Below are 24,733 nucleotides of genomic sequence, written 5' to 3' on the forward strand. Positions count from 1 at the left end.
CATGTCTAAGGAGGTAGTTCTCGGCAAACGAACATTTATGCTGGACTAAGGGTTACCATTTAAATCAAACAATTTGGAATGTTTACACAACAAAGTTAAAAGAAAACGCATTCGCCTCTGTTTGCTGAATTTGACCCTAACCCAGTATTCCTTGAACACCATCCATAAATAAAGGACACAATGAACTGTGTTAGCAGTACATACTGAGGGTTGGTGAAGCCAAAAATGATGAAGTTTATCTGCCTATGGCTGCATAACCAACGGTTATGACTTACTGTATGTATGCTGACATGTTACCTCTGAAACGGATTCTAAAATGATTTACGCATTAACCTGTGTTTTAGCTACATACATTAAGGAAACCACACCAAATCTGATCTGTCAATTCTGACTGATCAACAACATGGCAGACTTACAGAGACAGAACAAAAATCTATGACAAGTGACAGAGCGGATGGAATTGTACCCATGTCGCGGCTGGCACAGAGATTTGGGAGGGCAGGCTGACATCAGGGCTGCGGCACTCCACGGTGAAGACGAGGACGGCGGGTAGTGGGTTCTCCACCCTCACCGAGGCGGACGTACACTGGCGCACTAGCGTGCTCATCTCAATGGTCCTGATCACCCCTGGCGCTGTGGTCCTGAAGTTCAGCAGGTATAACAGATACTCGCCTGTCTCTTCATTGCGGAACGTCACCTGGGGTACCGCAGAGGGGTAAGGGGGAACCAGTGGTGAGCAGAAATGACTTATGGGACTAGATCCTAAAAGATGAGCACAATAAGCATGAAGTCCCCCTCTTTTCATATGATAAAAAGACAATTTCAGTCATTATTGTCACCCCTTGACTTGAGCGATCTGCTAATGAACACTTCCAGATCTTAGCTGAAATCCTGCGAAGGCCTCTGCCCCACCTCCTTCAAACTGCTTGTCTGCCTCACCTTGGCATTGAACAGGCCCTCCTTATAAGAGAAGAAGGAGATTTTGTAGTCCTTGGTGGCCAGGCCAGACACATCCACATAATCCAGGCCTTTCAGAGAGACGGTGCTATCCAGACGCTCAGGTTTAATAATCTCCAGCAAAACATGAAACCTGGGGAGGCAGAAGGAGCATGTAGAAGTCTCCTTCAGGAGAGAGGGGCTATCTGGGACAGTCCATTATAGGATTACTAAAGAACACAGTTGGATTTGTGAGGGCGAAAGGCACATTGTTCTCCCATTTGAGCTGTTGTCGCTGTGATTTTTTGCGGAAATACAATTAGACCAGCGAAATGAGTTTCCATCAGAGCTGAATTGAAACATCTGCTCCTCTGTGAGCAGTGGGAACTGAAACAATAGGTGCACATGATAGTACACAAAATCTGCAGTCAGGGTTCTATGCCTTGTCTCACTGGGGGGAACGTTACAGGTTCTACTTAGCCCTCACTTATGCATGTTCTCTCAAAAGATTGTTCTACCACCATTCTGGCAATCAGGATATCAATTCTTAGCTATGAGTAGCCAATGAGACTGAGGCTGATTAATTTAGATGAGAACATAATCATGAACCCTTTGGGTTATTTTGAAAAGGTTCTCTATGGACATGCTTTAGTAAGGGAGTGCACTGCAAATGTCTACCTCTGTGGCTTGGACAGCCAGTTCTGCACAGGCAGAACCTCAGTGTAGGTGGTCTTGCAGGGCAACTCATGGCTGATGAGGCCCACAGGTTTAGGTGGCTCAGCTGTGCCAACCAGCGTGTACAGCAAACCCGTTCCATCCGGAAAGGGGAAGAAGATCGAACCCTGAGCAGGATAGAGAGAGAAAGAGAGAGATACTCAACAACTGCCACATGGAAGCTGTGAAAATATATATGTGTGTGTGTGTGTGTGTGTGTGTGTGTGTGACCATGACCCATTCTGCTTGTTGCATAACGACAAACATTTGGAATCAACAGCGCACATAATGAACGGATGCCCCGCATTTAAAGGACTATACATTGCCCGTCACGATCGCATTGTTGACATTACAGCGAACGAATTACGCAAAGCATATGGACAAAGCACAATACACACAAACAAAAAAGTACAATTGAACTGGTTCACACACTTGAATGACAACTCCTTAGAAAGTGTTCTTAAAGACTCTCCAAATACTCCTGACATTGTTGTTGTTGACGATCTTTTAAAAACCATTGTGATTCTGGAAGTGGGTTGTTGCTTTGACATGTATATGGACCTGTGTTTCTCTGAAAAAATGTTAAAATATCAGCCATTAACTCATGCTCTGACAGTAGGTGGTTATAGAACAAAACTAGTTGTACTTATTTATGGTAGCCTTGGACATGTTCATAGACTCTGTGTTAGAGGATTGCAAATTGCTGGACTTAATAAGAAGAACTCTAAGCAAATAGCCAAATACTGCTCTGTGTCAGCAATCATAGGCAGTCTGCATATATGGAGAAGGCGCTGCCATCTCTACCCCTGATATGACTATGCATTCATCTACTGATTCACTTGGCTGTTAATACTTGCACAGTGTTTGTGTTGTTGTGTGAGACATAATAGGCTCTTTATTAATATTTGGATGCTGTGGTGTTGTAATCAGTATTGGTCATTCCAAATAAATTAATCAAGTGTGACCATGAGGAGGAGAGAGAGAGCAGTACTGAGAGTGGACAACTGGGAGTTAATAATTAACAACAAACGAAAGGGATGGGGAGCTGACGAAAGAAGTCTGCCACTTGAAGTGCTCCGCAGGAAAGAGTGTGTATAGGAGATCAGTACCCACCAGATGCTTCTTATCTGTGGTCATGACTACGGGCTTGTAGATGACCTCATAGACCTTGTTGTGGTAGGGCTCGATGACACAGGTGGGCGCACCGGTCCAATGCTGGCTTTCTATCACGGGCTTGAGGATCCAGCGCTGGTTGGAGCGGTTGGTGAGGGTCAGCGGTAGCGTGTGCTGGAAGCGCACCTGGCAGATGAAGTTCATCACCTGGGCCAGAACACCAGACAGACAACAGATGGTTAGTCAATAACAGGCTGGGCCTAAATCTGTCCAAAAATAACCCCAAAATGTCATCCTGCACTTTCTGTTCAAATCATTCATCTTTCTTTCAATTCTGTCCCTATTCTATTTCAATATTTCACGATGAAACCTACATTATAAATATATTTTGTTGAGTAGTATATACAGTATATATATAAAAACATCACCAGCCCAGAGAATATAATTTGGAAATGTAACTGAATCGGTAACATACTGGTAAACTGCATTACCGCATATAACACACTGGGATTGACTATATTCTGTAAAATTGTTTTAACATGCACAGTCTATATAAATACACTGACAATCTACCAGTCGTCCTTAAAAAGGTCCTTCTTAGTGTAAATGCTCTCTGCTGGCTCCTACCTCCTTGGCAGTGGAGGGCACAATGCAGGAGCCTGTGAGGGTGAGAGAGATTGGGGTGCTGCCCTCGATGGCGCAGGTCAGTCCATCATAACGGCGGTCCTGGCACAGCTCTGTGGGAGCAAAGGTCACCTCGAAGGGCACCTCCATCCCAGTGGAAATGTAGCCCTCCACGGGACTGATGAAGAAGTCTGGAAGAAAACTCTTCACATCCCAATGGAATCTGAGGGAAAGAGAGAGAGAGAGAGAGGGATAGAAGGAGAGAAAGGGAGAGGGAGAGAACAAGAGAAGAAAAAGACAGAATGAGTAAATCACCAGTAGATCACAAGTGTTCACCACTACTCTGCGTGGATATGTTCACAGATGATAAACGAGCAGGAAAATAGATCACAGAGAATTTCAGCATACAGTATAGGACTGTTTGAATCTTTGATTCATTTCTTAAAAAAAAAAAAAAACCTATACACCCGCCCTATACACAGGCATTCTCTGACCCAACCACACACAGCCTCCCACATACTGATAGTATACCGACACGTGACGTCTTTCACACACACCAATGCACTGTTGCATTCGTACCTGACTCCAATGTCCCCAGTGTTTTGCATGAGGATGCGTCTGGTGGCGTGGCAGCGCTGGACCACGGCTCCGAACGTCAGGTAGTCCTGGTCCAGCTTGACCTCCACGCCGTGGCAGCAGCCCTTGAACACCAGTAGGGGGCGCACCATGCCCAGACACTCCAGCCGCAGCTCCTCGCTGAAGGGGGCTATACGCTCCTTCGGCGTGAAGAGCAGCTCCACCGTGCAGCGCCCACCACAGCCTTGCACAGTCACCTCGCTGGATGGCATCATGGACAGAACCTGCATGGACACACACACACACACACACACACACACACACACACACACACACACACACACACACACACATTCAGGCTAAGGCTGAGGGGTTTAAAAATAACACCACACCTACACAACAAAACAAAACAACACACAGGGTTTGTATCTAAACTGCCTGCTTGCAGTTCTCATTTCAAGTTCACCACACCAGAGGCACTCATACTGATTCAATTTATTACAAGAAAAGGCAAGGGAGCATGAATCCATGTCGTCAAAGAAGCAAAAACGCGAAACAAAACAAAGTCGGGACAGGCGACGGCAGAAAACATGGATAAGACACTGTGGCCTTTCCCAGATGGAAACTGCTGATGAAGGACAAATGTTTTCAGAGTGACGCTGAAGTTGCCTGTTCTCTGCTGCAGCGGTAATTCAGCCTTCCAATCTAAATGCAATTTGTTGTTTGATAGCTTTAGCTCGAGCATGGCCATGGGCATAAAACCAACACTAGTAACTTTTTCCCTGTGTCAATGGGCCCCTGTGTAGTGCCTGTCAAAAGCAGCAAATATTTTGTACTTGCTCCATATACAAAAAAGTGCAATGTACTGTACTAATTACTAATGTAATGTTTCTGCACAGGAGTAATCCGATGCACAGGGTGGTGGAAAATAATGTATTTTTTGTGTGTGTGTGTGGGGGTGGGTAGGATTTGCCTATTAAAAACCATTTAACAATTGTGACCGTATATGTTTATTTATTTTCATCTTTGACACAACGGATTTCTCAAAAGGTCTCATCTTTGACAGTTTTAAGGTTAAATACGCTGAGGAACCAACCTCAACTGTTTGATCTTGCAGCTTCTCACATGAACGATTTACCTCGGGAAGGTTACTGACAATTTACATTTAAATGACTGTATCTGAATAACTAATTGAAGGAGACAGATGATAAGGATAAGGAAAAGTTAAAACAACAATCTTTAGATGAGATATTTTAGTGTGAGTGTTTAAAGAAGAGGTAGTGTATGTATAGGTGTATTTGGATATGTATCTCTGTGCATGTGTGTGTGCTTGTGTGTGTGTGTGTGTGTGTGTATGTGTGTGTGTGTGTGTGTGTGTGTGTGTGTGTGTTTGTATATCCCACCTGTGCGTCATGCAGCGCGTCCACTGTGGAGTTGAACTGCAGGGTGAAGGTGATGGCCAGGGCGCTGTTGTTGATGAGGGAGATGAGCTGGTGGCTGCGCTGACCTACCTGCAGTGAACCCAGATTCACCATCTTCTGCCTGGGGTCCTCAAAGTCCAGCTGGATCAGCAGAGTTTGGGACACATACATTTATCCTCACAACACACAAATACATAATAAACTGCAAATAAATACTAAACTACAAATACATACTAAACTGCAAATACATACTAAACTACAAAACACACTAAACTGCAAATACATACTAAACTGCAAATACATACTAAACTACAAATACATACTACGCATGGGGACATTGGCCTTAATGCTTCAGGGTGGCCACTGCAATCACAGTAATGGTGTGTGGTCTTTGCTGTTCCAACGGAGTGATACTTTCTACTGGGCTGTAACCATGATAATTCACTGACACAATCTATCTACTGTAGGACTTCACAGTCAGACAGAGTAAAGGCAGACTGAAATTAAAAGTTAACTGGTAATAGAATAGCATGGATATATTTTATGGATAAAACACTATAATGGGCCCTAAAACTGCTGGTGTCCAAACAGCAAAAATCAAAGACAAAAAAAACTGTGAAGCTCTAGTAGTATATGTTCTTAAAGGGTTAAGGTTCTAAAGAGTGAATAAAAGCAGTTATATAGGTCACACAAAGAGGACTTTATCCACCAAAAGTGTCAAAACACGTTAGCCTTCTTTCACCTTAATCTCTGTGCCTTGGCCCAGGATCTCAACCACTTTTTTGGCGCAGTCGTTGATGCCAAAGACCAGTTTTTCGTGGTATTGTTTGGCCTCTTGTGGATAGAATGTGATGGGTACATCCATGCAATCACCAGGAGGGAGGAGTCTAGGCTGGAAGCCCACCTTCAAGAAGGGGGTGTTTGTGAAAGAACAGTCCACGCTGTGGCAGAGGAAACACAACAGAGAATGGCATTGCACTATGTGTATATATCTATGTGTATTTTCAGGACAATAAACATATTTAAATCAAAATATCAAATCTTTGTTAAAAATATTTAATTTCAATATATATGAAAAATATGCAAAACATTGTATCTTATACAGTGTCTGTATTATTTCTCTCTTACATTGCATCTATAAGAATATTGATTTAAATATATTATTATGATATATAAGTATACTTGCAAAGCTTCATTTTTTAAGTAAACACATTATGACTTGTACCAAATTATTCTCCCGCCACCATGGTTAATCAGTCACCTGATTGGCCGCTCTCCTCTGTTAGTGAGGACCAGGGACTTTGAGGCCGGAGTCATCCCCGCTGAGAAGATGAAGTTCTTCCCAAAGTTGTGCTTTTGGAAGGAGAAGTCCAGACCTGGGAACTCAGCCACACCCAGAAGGGCACAGCTGTACACAGGACCATGCTTTATCTGCAGTTCAGGAAACGAAGGAGAGATGTTGAAAAAGACAACAATCAGAGACAGAGAAGACAGAACAGGCGATTCGTTTGCCAATGCCGGTGCCAAACCTTAATCGCGAGGCCGACGTCTCTGAGTACACACTTCTCCTGGGGGTAGAAGGACACAGTGCAGCGTGTTTGCTTGCCTGCAGCCACATTTTCATGCTCTGGCTTAACATGTAGTTGGCGCTGCAGCTTGGCTGGACCCCACAGTTCATACTGAATGTCCAGATTGAACAGCCCAGGGTTGGACACCAGAAATGCAAAAGTGGTCTTATCACGCAACTCCACCTATATGTACAGAAAAAGGAACTAATGTTGTAGTTCAGTTGCGTAGGACCAGTGTGAAATGGGGTCACTAGTACACAATGAATGCCAAGCTATTCAACACCACCTGTTCACTGGAATGCACTGGAGTAACAAACTAACTCTATGAACATGGGGTACAGGATTTTTGTTTGTTTGTTTATGTAAAATATTTTGCCTTTCTCTGTTATGACTGACCTGCTTGAAGTCCACCTCATGAAGGCTGTTGGGTGCCATCTCAGTGACCTGGCCCTCAGGGTTCTCACACTGCACAGAGGCTCTCATGTGGTAGCAGTCCGCCTTCACGTTCAACATCACAGGCTGCACCCTCCCCCGCACATTCACAGCAAGGTTGAATGCCACCTCACCCTCCTGGGTCGGTTTTAACGTCATCAAAAAAGGCAGCCTGGCATGAGACGCAAGCAAAGGGATGATAGGTTAAATTCAGATGTAGGCTCAGATGTTAGCTGCCGCTAAGCAACCAGCGGTCTCCAGCTGTGCCACTCACAGGATCTTGGGGTCTATTGGGAGGTCACCCAATCAGGTGATCCCAGGGTTCTGTGGGGGCTCGTAAACAGTGGAATTTTACTGACCATTTGCCCACCCCAAGACAGTTTCTAGACAGTTTTAAGGCTCCCTCAGTTCATGCCCTGACATGCCCTCTCATTCCCATCTCACCTAATATAAGTCCCACCCTCCTATGGCCATTTTGTCAGTCAACCAAAGCTGGAGAGGAGCGTCCAGAAGTACATCGGACAATATCTAGGATCAAGGACATTCACGTTCGTTCTTGCCGTGCGTCTTTGAGAATGTGAGTGTTGTATATATGTGTGTTTAGTGATTTAGTCTGTTTATATCATTGTATATAATATATGTTAGTCATTTAGTGTATTATCATTCACTGTCATGTCATGTCTCATTCATGTGACTGTCATACCAACAAATTACGGTTAATACTGAGGAGTAGAATGTTCACCGTTATGCGGCACGGTGTGAAAGGAACATATCCGCATTTAATTCATAGCCGTAACATTAGTCATGCACATATCATATTCACTCGTGTTGTATATAATGTTTCATCTTTATTGTATTTAATTGTTAATATTTGTATATATTTGTTATTCATGTCATTCATAGAAACCACGGTTCAAACACGGATTCATGGTTCATTGTTGATCATCATCAGTATCATTCCATCATTTCTTGCGAGTGTGTGTGTGTTCAATAAAACACCGTCATCATTGGAACTTTGACATTCTTGTTCTTACCGGACAATCTGTGGCGATTGTCACCTATTCATTAAACCTTCATACAGATCCTTTTGAGATTCCTTCAATCACATATCCCCTATTTTATATAGGCAGTTCTTTATGACTAGCACCTTTCAGTGGCTCTACATGCTTGTAGTGCTCAGTTTTACTGGGATGCTAAGAGGGCTTGTTAAGGAATACACATATATACTGTAAGTGTATATTTGAGGCTAATTATTGACCTGTCATTATTTATGGAAGAACAAAAAAATGAAAATGTCTCTGACTGCCTTTGCTATCCTGACCAGATCTGGGCCACATGCATTCCAAACTCAGTCAAATTGCTACTTGCTTGTCGTTGGGTGGCAATGTCCCCTGCATGGGCTCAATCTGCAGCTGGTCCACGAAACTCTCTGAGTAGCAGGAGCTCTTCTGGACAGCAAACTTGAAGGGCTCCTTCTCATTGTTCACCAGACACAACGTGTGCTGAACCACACAGCCTACAGGGAGATACAGAGCCATATGCAAAGTAAAAAACTTTCATACGCACAGGGCCCTAATTTCATAGACGGGCAATGAGCAAAGTCCTTGGCGCAGGAAATAATACCATGAGCAAGATCCTCAGCGCAATGCGCAATGCGCAATGCTTCCACACGACACACAAGTTTTAGTTCACGTGCGACAGACTTTGCTTGATGCTTTGCTCGTTGCTCGTCAATACAATTAGGGCCCTCAGTATTTTAAAGCAGGCACTGGAAAAGCATGCACAATGAATAACATGCACAGCAGTTAAAGAGGCATTACAGAGTAAATAGCCTGGATAGCTACTGGGGACCACAGGTGTCCATAAGCCATCAAAATGAATTTGAGGATGTTACCTACAAAAATATACCTTAAAGTAACACTATGCAACAATTTGACACTTTTTGAGGTATGTTTTTTTAGGCAACTAGTTTTGGTACCATCCTCAAATTCATTTTGATAGCATATGGTCATGTCAAGGACAGATTAACTAGTCTTTCCCACTAGCTATCCAGGATATGCCCTATGTGGTTCTGTATACCGAGCAGGAATACCCTGCAAAAATGGAAGAAAAGCTTTCACCGCATGACAATGCCAGCTATACTGCCAAAAGACACCATTTAGTGTGTTGGCAAGTTTACTGTATATCAGTGTCAACTGGGCTGTTGGTGGTGTTTGCAAGGTTTTTGCATACCTTTTAGGTAGTTAGCTAGCTAGTTTTGGAACAGAACTCCGTAATGCTGCTTTAAAACTGTGAAAACCTGCATAATGTCACATTAAAAAAGTAAAATGTAATGGTTCAATAGTTCTAGGTTTTTATTGAAAAAATGAGGCTGACTAGCAAGATAATCCAGTGAATCCACGTCTCATATGCAGTAAGCCAGGGGGGTAAGACAGGGGACCCACCTATGAGCAGGCTGCCCATGTTGAGGTGGGCTTGGTCGATGTAGACCATAGGCTCACGGGCAGTGCCCACCAGTAAGAAGGCCACAGAGAGGTTGAGATTGGGGATTTGAAAGGTCCAAAATGACTCCACCAGCTCCAGGGCCACAGAATGGAACTCAAACCTCACCTGTGGTAACGAATGGTATGTGAAGACAGGACCCAAGGAGCTACAACAGTCTCTGTTCCAGCTCAACCTTACCATCAACCACCCAACAGAGAGATTTCAATTATCTGTGCTACACATATCTTTGAACAATTGTTATGCTTTCTCCACTCACCTCCACTTTCTTGCCAGGTAGGATGGAGCCGTTAGGAGTGCAGCATTTGAAAGGTGAGGGCCCTGAATCCTCACATTGCCACTCATAAGAATAAGGTTTATTGGTGGGGTTGACTAAGCTGAACTGCCTGCAGTGAGGGAACATACATTTCATTCAAGTGTTCTTATAACTTAACAAGCATCTGTAACGATTGTGAATATGCTTTGAATATATAGGACTAAGTAGGATTTCCAATACATCATTCAAGGTGGAATTTGACAATACACAGAATAGGATGTGGGTTATACACAAAGGTCCTGAGGCCCTACTGAGGCAAAACTAACCTGGTGCAGGGTACACCAACCCCAGTGGATGTGAACTCTATGACCTGTGTGCTGGCGTCCAGGGCACATCGTGGAGGGGCCCCGTGTGGGCCCCGTAATTCTAGGTTGCGGCGGTTGCCAGTGATGTAGTCAGATTGCCCGAGGTGGAAGTGGCAGTGTGGGAGCAGGCTGCGGCCTCTCATCTGTATGGTGGGACCCTGTTCATCCTTCAGATTAGGAACACTGCCAAGAACAATGTATGAATATGTTAGACTAAAGTATTGCAATAAACCTAGTTTCCAGAAGCAATAGAGACTTGCCAGTTTTGTCAATCAGAAACAACAGAAGCTGTAAGAATGATGCAAGCATCTCTAAGAAACAACAAAACTATTTCAAACATGATGAAATAAATAACTCTGAAATAACAGAACTTGCAGCAAACATGATGAAACCAGCAATTCTTAGAATCCGGACAGACAGCAAGTATGTTGAAACGAACAACTCTGAGAAAACAATAGCAGAACAGACTACAAATCTGATCTGACCAAACAGTAAGCCACATAATTAAGTGGTCACTGATTGGGGTAGGGTGAGTTTGTAGGTGGAAGAGTTGAGGAGTTATATGTTGAAGTTATTGTACAAGTTGAGTTTGGTGTTAGTAGAGAAGTGTTTGTGTTAGGCTCGGGTGTTGAGGTGAATGTTTTTTGTCTACTGGTGTTTGTGATGTGTGGTGTGTGTAAACTGTGTTTGCATATTAACAGTTTCTTCTGAGGTGCTCCAGACCTGCACACTAGCTGGGCCTCATACTGGGCCACCTCTATGGGGGAAAACTTCACGCAGAAGGTCTGGCTGTCTCCTGGGCTAATGGCTCCCACACTGGGCTCCACACGGAACGGCGGCAGGTCGGGGTCCCTCAGCAACATGATAGACACGCTCCCCAGAGAGGAGCAGGGCCGCAGGGCCGTGCCACAGCGAGACTGGCAGCTGGAACGGGTGGAAACATCTGGGGGGACAGAGATTAAATGAGGAGCATTCCGCTACTCCTTCAACCCTCTCATGGAGTTGCCAAAGTAACATTTCAAAAAGTAATCACTAATGATCTTAGAGGTCTATCTATCACACTGTCAGTGTCTTCAGATAAGGAAATGATAGGAAAAAAGTATGTTGTAGAAAGTATGTTTCAGCTCAACTGTGTTCAATATTTTTTTTTAAACCTTTTATGTTAATATCTGTCAGATTATGTTCCACAGCATCATGATGATGACTTTCTTACCTCTGTGATCTGGGATGATTGTTTCTCCACCATACAGGACTTGCCAGGAGAAGTCCAGCTTGGTAGTGCCTGTGTTTGTCATCTGGAGCCTGACAAAGAGCACAGACAGGCAAAACCAAATCTCATAAGGCTGAGCAGGCCTGTGGCCTCTGATATCGGACATGATACAGAAAAGTTGGATGTATACAAACACAACATATAAGTGCACATGTCTAGACATACACGCACACATAAACACATGAAAGAACCACACTTACTTGTAGACCCTGGTCTGGTACAGCATCGTGTCCTTGAAGTGTATGGGCTCAGAGTCACAGGTGAATTTGGCGTAGTCGCACACAGCACTAAGGAGCAGCTCCACCACTCTAGATGAGTTCTCCACCACAGTGTTGGCAGGCTCTGGGTCTATCTCGATCACCTTCAACACAGGTGTGAAGGTCAATGCTCCTTATGAGGTCAGAGGTATGCTGGTCAGCCAACTGGATTTAAAAATCACATTTCCACCTTTTTTCTCCATGTCATGAATGCTTTGCATTTATCTTTGCTGCAGACTTAGGTCATGTGCAGATTACCCCGTCTTCCGATTTTCATGAAATATTCAACCCTTTGAGTGGTACTCTGATAAGTTTGTTTTCTTTGAAGACTCTGTGTAGTGCAGTACCTTCTTCCTGGCTGGCTCCTTCTGTGCGCCTGCCTGTTTGGAGGTGTCCACCCACTTCACCGTCCTCTGACGGTCGTCCCAGTCTGCCACCTGATCCACAGGCTGCTGGAAGATGACGCGACACAGCTTACACTTCTGGAGCTGGGCACTGAGCGTGACGGGCTGCTTGGAGCAGAAGGTGACGGCGATGTCTTTGGCGCAGCCGGCGTGCAGGTGGCCGACCCGCGGGGAGAAGCACACCTGGGTGCCATCTGGCGGCCACTCGAAATGCAGCGCGTCCGAACCGCTTAGGTTGGTCATGGTGAAAGTGTCCTGGTAGGATTTGGCCACATGGCAGTGGCCAAAGTGCAGGTGGTCAGACTTGCCTGAAAACAGGGAGGGAAAATAATAAAAATAAAAATGTAAGAGAATTGAAAAAAGGTTACACATGCTGTATTACTGAATTACTAATTACTGCTGAAAAAAGCCATAACATAAAATATAAAAACATTCTGCAGATGTACAATCTATTCGGTTCCCTAATGGAGAGCATTACCCATGAATCTGATGGTGAGAACTCTATTCAAATCAAGTGGTAGACTCTTACTGTTGGTGGATTCCAACCCTTTGCTGAGGATGTTGTCCAGGGTCACAATGTCCTGGTAACTCTCTCCTAAAAGTTGCACTTCTGTCTCTTCAAACAGGTTATCGGCCACCACCAGACGTATGGTGGCTTCAAAGGTCCGAGTGTTCCTTGGACTGAATTCCACTTCAAGTTCTGCCTGTTGGCCCACACTCATCACCAGAGACACCACCTTGCCGAACGATCCCTCTGCGGGAAAACAACGAACAAGAACTTTGTTAAAGGACAACAGATTCATAAGGAGTGGGTTGCCCTATTTTATAGGCTAACAGGTTCTAAACAGCCTCTGCCACCACCGCTATGGGACTGTAGGTTTGAGGTTAACTATGGCATAGTCCAAGTTTACCTGCCTGTTCCCAGAGTATAGTTGACTCTGAAAAGGGTCAAGGTAGCACACTGGCATCACAAAGTCTATATGATATATATGTGATCTGCGAGCAGAATCAACAAACCTTCTCCGCTTTCATCCTCTGACGTCACTGGAGTGATGATTCTGGATGAGTAGCATGGCGCAGACTTAATCTTAAACACTCCCATTTTGTCTTGCAATTCAATAGTGGCCTGGAGATGATCAAGAGCTCATCAGAACATTCCAGAAATCTAGATTTAATTTATATGATCTTCACTAATAAACAGTCACAATTACAGGATCTGTGATAATAAAAGTATTGTAATTCATATTACATGTATTTATAAAAACTCAAAGATGTTTACAATACAAAAATTATATTTAATAGTAAACATATAGTGCTGTTTATCATGCTTAAAGTAAAGTAAATATGAGCTACAGTACAGTACAGATGAGTTCCAGGATATTTCTTTATGTCCACTTTTAGACCATAAGGATTTTGCACACCTTTACAGATATTCCATTAAAATCAGCTATAATTCTAATTGACGACATTAACAATGCCTGGAGTACATCTCCTGCGTTGACTGAGTAAGCTGGGCCCACCTTCGCAGGTACATTTCCGTCATTCTTGATGACCAGCGGTAAGGTCTGCCCTCGACCCACCAGCTGACGTTTGAACTGCAGCACTGGCTGGCCCCGCCTGTTCCTGACCATGGGCCGCAGCACGCTCACAAAGGGCAGGTTCCCGTCACCCACTAGGTCCAACACCAGCAGCTTGTTCTTGCCCATCGACATGGCACTGACAGACAACAGGACACAGGCAGAGATGGTTTATGATGAGGATGAGGATGGAGAAAAAGAAGAATAACATGATGAAGATCAGTATCATCATCATTTACATTTTTCTGGAACACAAAACTCAAGCTGCCGTTTAGATCAAAGTTAAATTAACAGAACACAGAAAACATAAACAATTAGATAATAGCTTCAAATTGTATACCACATCAGTTATCATATATCCCTTCCACAGCGTTGTGATTTACCTGGAAGCTCCCTCCAGTGTGACTTCGAAGATGCCCTGGTAGGCCAGCATGGAGGGAGGGGTGAAGGTGATGACGGCGAAGGCGTGGGAATGGCTGGGGAGGCACATCTTAGTGGGCAGCAGCTCGAACACCTCAGTGGTCCGTGTCGCCTGAGGAGAAGAGAAAGACACTTATTATACCACAACCCCTTTGATTATCTAGCTCAAACTGAAAGGCACTCTAAAATACAAGAAAAAACTGTTTAGACTGCGCATTGCTCATTTTCTGGTTGCATATAATTTTCAGCAGGTAGTAATACCTTTATTTCCTTTCAGTTAAGTGGACATACACTCAAGCACAAACGCACCTTGGTTTGCACAGATTTGGCTGACAGGCTCAGCTCACACGGGACTTTGCCACTGTTGGTGAGGCGGAAGCGGGCCTTGGCTGACTGGCCGACCAGCACATTGTTGAAGATAAACTTATTTTCGCCTTCCACATAAATGCTGGAGGCATCTCTGAACTGCTCACACTGCAGCATGTTGCTGTTCTTACAGATGTGGTGCTCCTCAAAGATGGAAGCAATGTCCTTGATAAAGCCTGAGGACAGAAAACATCCAGGAAACGTGTTTTTTTTTACTAACAAAAACCTGCTATATCACATTCGATGCACAGCATATGACCCAAATAGTGAAACAAACAGCTTCACAATTCATTTTCCAGTAAATGACCAGACAGTAGTTCTGTTAAGCTGTAGAAAAAAAATGCACACACAGACAGACAGACAGACAGACACACACACACACACACACACACACACACACACACACACACACACACACACACACACACACACACACACACCTGGCATACAGACTTCGGCCACCAGATGATATGGGATGCCTCCAATGTTGTCTAGAGGGTTTCGGTCGCTGATGTCAACAGCGAGGTACTCCTGCCACAGGCCTGCCTGCTCTGCCACACACTCCACAATCACGACCTGACTGGATCCCGGGGCCACCACCCCAAAGGAGGGGGACAGGGAGAACACTCCTGTGGTGAAGCGAGTCTGGAGAGGGAAGGAGGGGAGGAGCAGGTTAATACAAATAACTGAATGTGTTTTACCAATTAAGATACTGACGGTTTTCTGAGTATCAAACCTGGCACCTAACACTACTGCAGTGATGTGCATTTCATTTTCTATGCGTGTGTAAGTGATGTGCTTGTGATAGAGTTCCCAGAGGTGCTCTCTGTTTGCAAATAAAGAGACATTTCCGTCCCCTGCTCGGTCAGCGTCCTGAGTAGTGCTCTTCTCAGTGAGCAGGATCTTGCCTTCTCACACACCTGGGTCATGGCAGTGCTCTCTTTCTGAATTGACTCGCTTCGTCGGGGTTTTCCGGGGTTTTGCTTGGCAGAGTAGCTCTCCCGCGACGTCCTCTTGCCTAAGCTATGGGAAAACAAAGCACTGTTTCAAAACCAGACTGAAGTCAGTTACAGTGACAACTGCCTTAACTTAAGATAGGCTGGGATGCTAATCATATTTTTTCTCCAGTATGTCATATGGCAAAGAACATTACTACAGCTTAATATACATTATTTCCCTAACTAAGATGGCAACAATAGCCATCACATGCTCTTTAAACATTCATGATGCTTTTTAAAAAGATATTTTTAATATTTTTCTTAAACTCAATAGCCTGTGTGTGAGTCACTTAGTGGACATTTTCTTTTAGGCCTTTCCCTTTAAGCACATGCCTGCATACAAGAGAGGGAAAGAGACGGAAGAAAAAGGTTCGGGAATGCCTGATTGGCTGCTGCTGAAATGCTTTCTCACCCTTTCTTGTGTGCAGGCCCTGGGATGTCTTTGCAAATTCTGGAGACATGGAAGCGGATCTCAAAGTCCCCAATGTTCTCAATGGTAAAGCTTCGAGTCTTACGGCTTCCATATACCAGAGGTCCAAAGTTGATGTCGCTGGATGGTGTAATCAAGTATTTGGAGAAGACAGACAGGAAAGACACCTTGATGGGGATGATGGCGATGGTCTCCCCAGCATTTGAAATGTTTGGCTCAATGATCTATGAAAAAGAAGAAAACCAACTTCATTTGAGACTTAATTTGCATGTTGAAACTCATATCAGGAAATGAACTGATACTTTTACAGATGCCGACACACAAGGGTGCCATTGTGCAACTGCCAGACATATAAGTGTAAGTGGGGGGTCCCTGCGTACCTGGCAGCGCAGGATTGGCTGTTCATGGATGCGTACTTCCTTGTTGTAACAGAAGGTAAACTGGACGCAAGCGGGGCGGTCGGTGGGGTGAAGGGTGGCCGCCTGAGGTGTGATGATGAAGGCTGAGTTGAGGTTGGGCATGTCAGGAAGTGTGGGCTCTAACACAAATCTGATTCAAGGAAAAAGTAAACAGACACCAGTCATCAGCACAGATGAAGCAAAGAATGGTCTTGTTTTGTTTTGTTGAATGAAGAAAGTATTATGTGCGCTCCTCACTTGTAGGCGATGTCATATTTGCCTTTGTTTTTCAAGTTAACAGATAACCTCACTTCCTCTGATACTTTTACTGTTCCAAAATCCAGACCTCCATCAGCACCTATGTGTTTTATAAGACAAAAAATAACCAGATTAAAGACAGTGAACAGGAATCTACGAGTACTACTATCCATAAAGTAATAATAATACAAATACAAATTTAAATTTAAATAAAACAAAGCCATTGTTTGGCTTGAGAACCTTTGGGGAAGGTGATGTCCAGAGCCACATCATAGGCCTCAGCAGTCACCTGGATATTCTCAGTGTAGACAATGCCCAGGATACCGTCTGCATCTGCAACCTTATGACATACAATCACATCTTGTTGTGTACACACACAATAACCTTTACACAGCACTTCAAAATATCACAACACCAGACCCATTGATGGAAAGTAAAAGTAAAATACAGCTGCTCTGTTTGATACATTGGTAATCTGCTGTTTGAATCGCAGAATTCATTCCTGGTCCTATTTACTGCATATTGGGCATCTAGACATGTGCAAATCTTGAAACTTCAAATCACTTTCACTGACTAACAGCGGATGCAAAAAGAGGATGCTGACGAGGACACAGTTCTGCGTAGGACCTTTAGTTATTCAAAACACCTTTGAAGACGGCTAGCTTTCCTAGCTTAAGACTGTCCTCTCAGACACCCACCTCCAGTCGGATAGACCTCCTGAGGTTTACAGGCTTCACAGCCCTGAAGTGCATCTGCACGCAGAAGTCAGTGTTGGGCATGATGATGCCTTGGTCCTGCGACACGCTGAACTCATCTCCTAGCACCTCCATTCCACTCAGACGCCATGCCACCGGCAGGGTCTTGGTGTTCCGCAGGAGCAAGTTACGGGTCTCCTTCCTGATGACGAGAACGTGCAGGAGAGAGAAAGAGACGGAAAGAGACAAGGGAGAGGAGATAAGAGGTGAGACAACACAAGCATAAATCAGATGATGAGCAGGAGAAGGAGGGAAAATGGAGGATTTTGAAAGACAAAATGAAATAGTGAGGAACACTGGCTTGGTGTGAATTCTAATGAAAGTGCTACTCTCAACCATGTGCATGTATTTGTGACTGTAAATGTCATTATCAGCTAAAAGTCAGGCTCTCCATTAAACAGACAATCCACATCATGCGAGTCACCGCACCTGTGCAGCAGAACTTTATCGAAGTGCAGCTGCTTGCGGTCCAGTTCCAGCTCAGGCCTGAGACCATGGCAGGACAGTCGGAACACTGCAGGTTCTGGGTTGTCCTTGACACAACACACCAGACTGTCCTCAATCTGGCACGGGGTGATGGGGTAGGCCCAGATCATCAGCTCCTGCCAAAGCAACAGCCAGGCAGCAACAATTAGAGCAGGCGATCATGAGTACATGATTATTCATAATACATTAACACATTTCTTAGTGAAATGTTAAAATCAATTTAGCTGAATAACTTTATTTCCTTAAATGTAATCCAGTAATACAGTATACATTAGTATAATGATGTGAATGAACACTCACTGTGAGTAAAAGTTTCCTATGAATCTAAACATCTCCCTTGTACGTCGCTTTGGACAAAAGCGTCTGCTAAATGACTAGATGTAAATGTAAATGTAAACAGTAATATACTTTGGCCTACCTTCTTCTCTTTGGGTTTGAGTGTCATGCTGGGTGGGTCCAGCAGGTAGGTGGTGGCTTTGGTGTCATGCTGGAAGCAAAAGTGGACCTCGGCTTCCATTGGGGAGTTATTGTGCATTACCAGCCTCTCCATATTCTCTGGGTACTTTCTCTCCTTATACCTACAGTAGCCCAGAGGGACACACTGGGTTAAATAATTCACCAGTCACAGATAGACTTACAAAGAAGTTAAAGAGGCAACGCACATGAGTGAGTGAGTGAAGGTCCAGGTATACTACCAAACATGGGTCTTCACTAAACGCGGACGTGTGGATTTTGTGTTTTTTTTATAGGCCTCAAGTTTTCTCTGCCCCTTCATGACCACTGACTCCTCTACCAAAATAGCACTAGCTACCTACCTTAAATTATGTTGCTGGTAATCTAAATCAGCTATGATTCACAGAAGCGTGAAAATGAATGTGAAAGTAATTTAATCACTGGCTCCCCAGCAGTTTTATTCCCAGGAAGCAAACAAACTGATGAGAATGTGTATCTGTACTGTAAATCCCTTTGGATAAAAGTGTCAGATAAATGATTAAACAGTAAATGTATTTTGCTTTCTCTTGACCCTGAGTCAGTGCTTTAAAACTTGCATGCCCATGCACATTTGATGCACACAGGTCCATGTGGACACAAAAGTTTGTGGTGTGCAGACAGTCTGTACAGAACATGCTAATGATGAAATCTGCATCGTGTGCACCATGCGCTGACCTGAACATTCCACGGCCACAGCTAGTATGCCTGATTGAGTGACTGACTGACTGACTGATGAGTGAGTGGGTGAGTGAGTAAGAGAGTGAGTGAGTGAGTGAGTGAGTAAGAGAGTGAGTTAGTGAGTGAGTGAGTGAGTGAGTAAGAGAGTGAGTGAGTGAGTGAGTGAGTAAGAGAGTGAGTGAGTTAGTGAGTGAGTGAGTTAGTGAGTGAGTGAGTGGGTGAGAAGTGGGTGAGAAATAAACTCCAGTACCTGTCCCTTGTCTTTCCACATAGAAGAGAACCAAAGTTGAAGAGGCCCTCTTTGACAATGTAGGTTTTCTGCACATCTCCCTCAACACTTGGAATCTTTTTACAGTGAGCAAACACCACCCTGCGGAAAACAGACAAACACACAGACACCACAGACACATGCACCTCTCTGTGAGAATAATCAGCCCTGATGCCTAAGCCTGCAGGACTTTTTTTCTCCGAACACCTAAAGGCCCTAGAGCCCTGAGCTACAAGATTATCACAGTAATTCACATTTGGTTCACAGCAGGGGTGCGCTTGGCTGATTGAATGACCTTTTCGCAGCGACGTTTGCTGAGTTGGTCTTTGTCTTTACAGCACACATGACATTTACACAGGATTGCAATCCTTGAATCAAAACACAATTTCACTCTTTAGCTGAGGTCTCTAAACAATCTTTCGTCACGAAATGAGACTGCAGAAGTGACGTAGCAAAGGCAAAGCAAAAACAGTGTCTTTGGAACAACACTGCATTTAGCTATAACACTGCAGGGTGACATAAGTAAGTACATAGGCCTCCCCTCAAGGTTTTAAGTCATCTGATATAGGAGTAGAATGAAGCTTTGAATTGGTGTTAAGTTAAGTCTATTTAACCTCAATTCTTATTCAAATTTAAAAAAGCCTGAGCAACCCACACCCATTATTTGTTCACATTTCAGGTCATTTTTAAACGTGGTAGAAACAGATACTGGAAACGTACTTATGATCTCTGCTGATGTTTGGGTAGGCACAAATCCCCTGACAATGCAACTGGTAGTGTGTCCTGGTGCCCATCAGTTCAAAGTTGAGTGTCTGGTCGAACGTGCCCAGCACTGCAGAGTGGAACCACAACTTGAGGGTCACCTCACCATGAGGAGGCACAATCCAGCGAAACGTGGTCAGCCTTCAGGGAAGAATGGAACATTACGAAGAATATTTATTTCCGTACTGGATCATTAAATGTCTGCTAACCCTGAGGTGCCTCTGCAGCTGTCTTTGCATGTGGCACATACAGTATATATGTTTACATACGTGAGTGTGTGTTTGTGTGTGTGTAAGAGAGAGAGAAAGAAAGAGAGGGAGATAGAGAATGTGTGAGTATATATTTGTGTGTGTGTGTGTGTGTGTGTTTGTGTGTATGTGAATGTATGTGTGTGCATGTTTTGCCAACTGGCACCTGTTGTTTGGGTCCTGCTGGCTGTCCCCTGGGTGGGTGCCTTCTTCGGCATCGTAGAGCGGGATGACATTCTGGGGAGGGGATTGAGACTCAGAGTTCTTTGACCCTTTTTTGGAGGAAGGGCGACGCTTGTCCTTCGGGTTCTCCTTGCTTGGCTCAGCCTTCTTGGATTTGCCTTTGGATGGAGTCACTGTATCCTCCTAGGAGTGATCAAATGGTGGGTCCCATGGCTTATGGAGGAAGGTCTTGAAACTTAAAACTGTTTGATAACCAATTGCACATGTATTCTTCATTGCTCTCTTACCCTACACCCCTGTATGTACTTCACTCTAAGTACACTTTGATTTCAAAGTGCAAGGTCACAAGACATGAACCCAAGATTCAGTCAAAGGTTTTAGTCATTTTAAGAATATATGCACTTTATAATACTATCTACAAAAAAGCATAATTGAAACAGTGTGTAGATGGGCTTCCACTCTATGCCAGGATTTGTATACAACAGTTGTTTCTACATATAAGTGTGCGGATAACAGCATTTTTCCTTACATACAAAGCGCCACTGTTAAACATTTTAGAAAAATAATACTGAGGTGAAATGTGGATGTTACCTTCAACACAGCTGCCTGCAGCTCAGTCTCTAGCTCGGCTTCTTTCTTCTCCTCGCCCTCTTGAGAGAGGGGCACGAGGAAGGTGAAGCAGTCGGAGACGTGCTGCAGGCTGGCCTCAGAGCTCCTCTTGGGATAGGGCACCACGGAGAAGGTGCAGGGTGGAGGGATGGGGGGGCCTTTGGGGCCCAGGCCCAAACCGTCCAGCACCTGGGGGAAGAGGTGAAGTATTGATATGAGAGTCCACTCTGAATCATACAGGACTGAGGACATATGTCTGGAAACAGCTGACATTTATCTTGGAAAAAAAGAATGTCATGGATCCCACCCTATCAGCCCCACTGTGAAGACATTTTTAGACTCACTATTTTGCTTATAAAATTGGCAAATACAATATAGCTTCCGTGTGGATACAGGCATGAAGACGTGTAGAAAGTCTCTGTGGAGACATACAAACTGCACTGCCACTACACTACACTACCATCAACATAGTTTTCTGTTCCATTAATCTTCTTACCCTTGTAATAGTATCCTCTATCAATTTTGTAGGTATCATGTATATACCATGATGTGTTTGTATGTATTGTGTTTGATTGTCCCGTCCCCCCCCCCCCCCCCCCCCCCCCTTCTTTTTAGTTCTATACCCGGCTGGCTTGGGCCCCCCCTTATGTGCCGAGGATCTGCTTGAGGTTTCTTCCTTGCCCCTGACGCCATTGTGCTTGCTCTAAGGGCCCTGGGCTCTGTAAAGCGCCTTGAGACAATTTTATTGTTTTGGCGCTATAAATAAAACTAAATTGAATTGAAAGTTGTATGGTATGAAATATGATATGTACTATGCATCATACCGATTAAAGTAACATTTTAAACACACTTTCTACTTGATGCAAATGTCAGTACATATACTTTAGGTGTATGCCCAGTGATGTTGGAGTGTAAGGAGCTTGTACCTCATCGAGGGAAGGCAGCCTCCCGTCCTGGAGGATCTCTGCCGCGACTGAGTGTTCTCTTCTGGACACAGGAATGACAATTTGGGGCACGGCATCTGCCACGCCCTCCTTCTCCGCCATATCAGCACCATCACCCGTCAGCGGCAACCTGCTGGGGTCTGGGGAGACCAACTTCAGCTCGCCGTCTGCCTTCAGCCGGTCCTTCTCGTGGCGTTCCTTCTCTTTCTCTCTCTCCTTCTTGGTTTTCTTCCCAGAGACGGCCTGGCGCTCGGAGCACTGGTGGTCTTCGGCTTCCAGGACCTCCTCGGCGTTGTAGGGCCGCAGCAGCAGGCCCTGGGCACGGTCCCAGAAGCGCAGGACGTGGCAGAGTTGCACCTGGATATGCTCGTACACCTGGAAGCGGTGCAGGAGCTGCTTGTCACTCTGACTAAGCTGGAGCAAAGGCCACAGCGAGGATTAGAGGGGATATCACAACTCACAGAGATATCTGATTTAGCATAAGAGTGAACAGTCAGTGGTTAGTTAGTTATTCACAAACACCAAAAAATAGAGTGAATTATCAATAACACAAATGGCACTGTTTGAGGGTACTTTGAACATGGTATATTCAGACCAAATGGTATATAAACTTTAAGGCTATTAGAGCTTATAACGCTGTAACGTACGGGTTATGAAAAGACATTAAAGACGATATAAATCTAAACTGACCATCTCCCCATCCTGCTCCTCGTTAGGAGGTGGGATGTCCTCCTGCCCTCCTGGCTTGGCCTCTTTAGGTTTCTTTTTCTTCTCCTCTGCATCTCTGCTGCCCTCGCCAGGGGTTGGGGCCACGTCCTTGGATTGGTCTTTGACATCTTGGGGGTTAGACATTTTTTGGCCGCCATGATCCAGCTTTGTTTCAGAGCGAAGCGCACCTGAAGACTGGAGAAAAGTAATAAACCTCTTCTTTAATTTGCAAGTCTCCTTGTACACATTACACATACATTTCTGAAGGACATATTCATATTTATCTGATTTCATTAGGATCTAAGCAGTCATTGGAACTGAAATCGTGACCCCTCACACCATCCTACTGATCAAACATGGTCCTTCATAAACATACAGTATATTCAAAAGTAATCTTCCAGTTTATTAGGAATATTTTAAGTACTATTTTGCTACTTTGTAAACTCAGTTGGCCCAACTGTGACATATGTTTACTACTTATACTTTTTGGAAACATAAACACCATATTGTCTATCCTTACCAAAAAGGCATTCTCCTCTGTCTAACTTGCTGACCTGTTTCGAGCCAAGCTGGCTCTTCTTCCCAGCATCCTCTTTGGATGGGACTGGATCTTTCTTTCCTTTTTTGCCTCGCTTCTTCATCTCCTCTTCCTCTCTATGTCGTTCCAGATCCTCCTGTATCCTCCTCCTCTCCTCCTGCTGTCGCTCCCGCCGCTTCTGTTCCCTGCATAGATGAACGCAGTGCAGTCTTATGGTTTGCTGTTCGAGCACAGGCCAGATCACAACTTAAAGAAACACAATGGACAATCAGGAATCAAGAGGTCAAGGTCAAGAATTAAGAGGTAATATAGGCATGGACAAAAACCACAACTGTTTAAGTCTGGGAGCACATTTGAAAAAGCAAACAAACTTATACAGAAAAATCAAAGATGACCAATATAAAAGAAACATGGTGATATTATTGGTCGTATCTCCAAAACAGTGGTCCTTTGTTTCACTTTGAGAGAGGTTTAAAGATGCTGTTGTCGCTGTCTTGCGACCAAAGATGGCCTGGGAGCCCAGTCTGACAAAAATGATGCCCTGATCAACATGACACTGGCGCCAAACCCAAATGTAATAAATAGAGGTAAAATGTGCAAAACAAAATGTTTTGGTTTCCAACAAAGAAGTTCCCGGTGGATGGGACTGCTCTCCGACAGGAATGCAGGAATCTTCAGTAGACAATTTCTTGCTCCACTAGAAGTTCCACTAGATCCCTAGGTATCCCTAGGTATCCACCAGTGTGTGTTGAGCATGCAGAATTATTGGGATGTAGGTATAGTTGGCAGCCCAACAGTCCCACAAACCATTTTAATTTCACAAAGCGTGTATTTTCCTGATAGCTATCAGAATATCAAGTCATCTTAAGTAATCCAGAGAACTTTTAACGAGCCTGCACTTCTATGACACCTGAGAGAGACCTTTAATCAATGACGCGGTGCCAGAGAGCAAACATCCCAAAACCCCACGTACCTGCACTTGCGTTCCCGTACCAGCTGCAGGCGTTGGCGGTCAAAGTGCTCTTTTTCTTCCTCTGGCAGGGCATCATACTCCTCTTCATCCATCTCCTGAAACCGCAGCTTCTCCTTCTGTTCCTGCTCACGCTGCTTGGCCTCTGAGGAGAGAGAGAGGGAGAACAGCTTCCAGATTTTGCCACAGCAATATCCAAAAAACAAC

At 44.4% G+C, this 24,733-nt stretch overlaps 1 protein-coding gene across 1 annotated transcript in view; it reads right to left on the minus strand.

The window, feature by feature from the left end:
• hydin (HYDIN axonemal central pair apparatus protein) overlaps positions 1-24,733 on the minus strand; it is a 76,884-nt gene that overhangs the window by 1,535 nt on the left and 50,616 nt on the right. Inside the window, exons 43-83 of the mRNA XM_031564398.1 lie at positions 24,530-24,671; positions 23,573-23,741; positions 23,001-23,213; positions 22,293-22,724; positions 21,349-21,555; positions 20,741-20,940; positions 20,285-20,467; positions 19,547-19,666; positions 18,545-18,704; positions 18,070-18,242; positions 17,584-17,782; positions 17,126-17,225; positions 16,886-16,985; positions 16,610-16,778; positions 16,212-16,453; positions 15,722-15,824; positions 15,242-15,446; positions 14,745-14,977; positions 14,399-14,547; positions 13,959-14,154; positions 13,456-13,564; positions 12,968-13,192; positions 12,382-12,746; positions 11,978-12,138; positions 11,721-11,809; positions 11,231-11,450; positions 10,469-10,690; positions 10,146-10,272; positions 9,829-9,994; positions 8,753-8,900; positions 7,349-7,556; positions 6,914-7,135; positions 6,646-6,815; positions 6,127-6,325; positions 5,367-5,525; positions 3,967-4,247; positions 3,391-3,610; positions 2,764-2,970; positions 1,615-1,778; positions 940-1,090; positions 467-697 (exon numbers count right to left, since the gene is read on the minus strand). Of these exons, the coding sequence (XP_031420258.1) occupies positions 467-697; positions 940-1,090; positions 1,615-1,778; positions 2,764-2,970; positions 3,391-3,610; positions 3,967-4,247; positions 5,367-5,525; positions 6,127-6,325; positions 6,646-6,815; positions 6,914-7,135; positions 7,349-7,556; positions 8,753-8,900; positions 9,829-9,994; positions 10,146-10,272; positions 10,469-10,690; positions 11,231-11,450; positions 11,721-11,809; positions 11,978-12,138; positions 12,382-12,746; positions 12,968-13,192; positions 13,456-13,564; positions 13,959-14,154; positions 14,399-14,547; positions 14,745-14,977; positions 15,242-15,446; positions 15,722-15,824; positions 16,212-16,453; positions 16,610-16,778; positions 16,886-16,985; positions 17,126-17,225; positions 17,584-17,782; positions 18,070-18,242; positions 18,545-18,704; positions 19,547-19,666; positions 20,285-20,467; positions 20,741-20,940; positions 21,349-21,555; positions 22,293-22,724; positions 23,001-23,213; positions 23,573-23,741; positions 24,530-24,671 (7,739 nt within the window). The remainder of the gene's footprint in view (positions 1-466; positions 698-939; positions 1,091-1,614; positions 1,779-2,763; positions 2,971-3,390; positions 3,611-3,966; positions 4,248-5,366; positions 5,526-6,126; positions 6,326-6,645; positions 6,816-6,913; positions 7,136-7,348; positions 7,557-8,752; positions 8,901-9,828; positions 9,995-10,145; positions 10,273-10,468; positions 10,691-11,230; positions 11,451-11,720; positions 11,810-11,977; positions 12,139-12,381; positions 12,747-12,967; positions 13,193-13,455; positions 13,565-13,958; positions 14,155-14,398; positions 14,548-14,744; positions 14,978-15,241; positions 15,447-15,721; positions 15,825-16,211; positions 16,454-16,609; positions 16,779-16,885; positions 16,986-17,125; positions 17,226-17,583; positions 17,783-18,069; positions 18,243-18,544; positions 18,705-19,546; positions 19,667-20,284; positions 20,468-20,740; positions 20,941-21,348; positions 21,556-22,292; positions 22,725-23,000; positions 23,214-23,572; positions 23,742-24,529; positions 24,672-24,733) is intronic.

Source organism: Clupea harengus, chromosome 3 (assembly GCF_900700415.2).
Source record: "Clupea harengus chromosome 3, Ch_v2.0.2, whole genome shotgun sequence".
NCBI lineage: Eukaryota > Metazoa > Chordata > Actinopteri > Clupeiformes > Clupeidae > Clupea > Clupea harengus.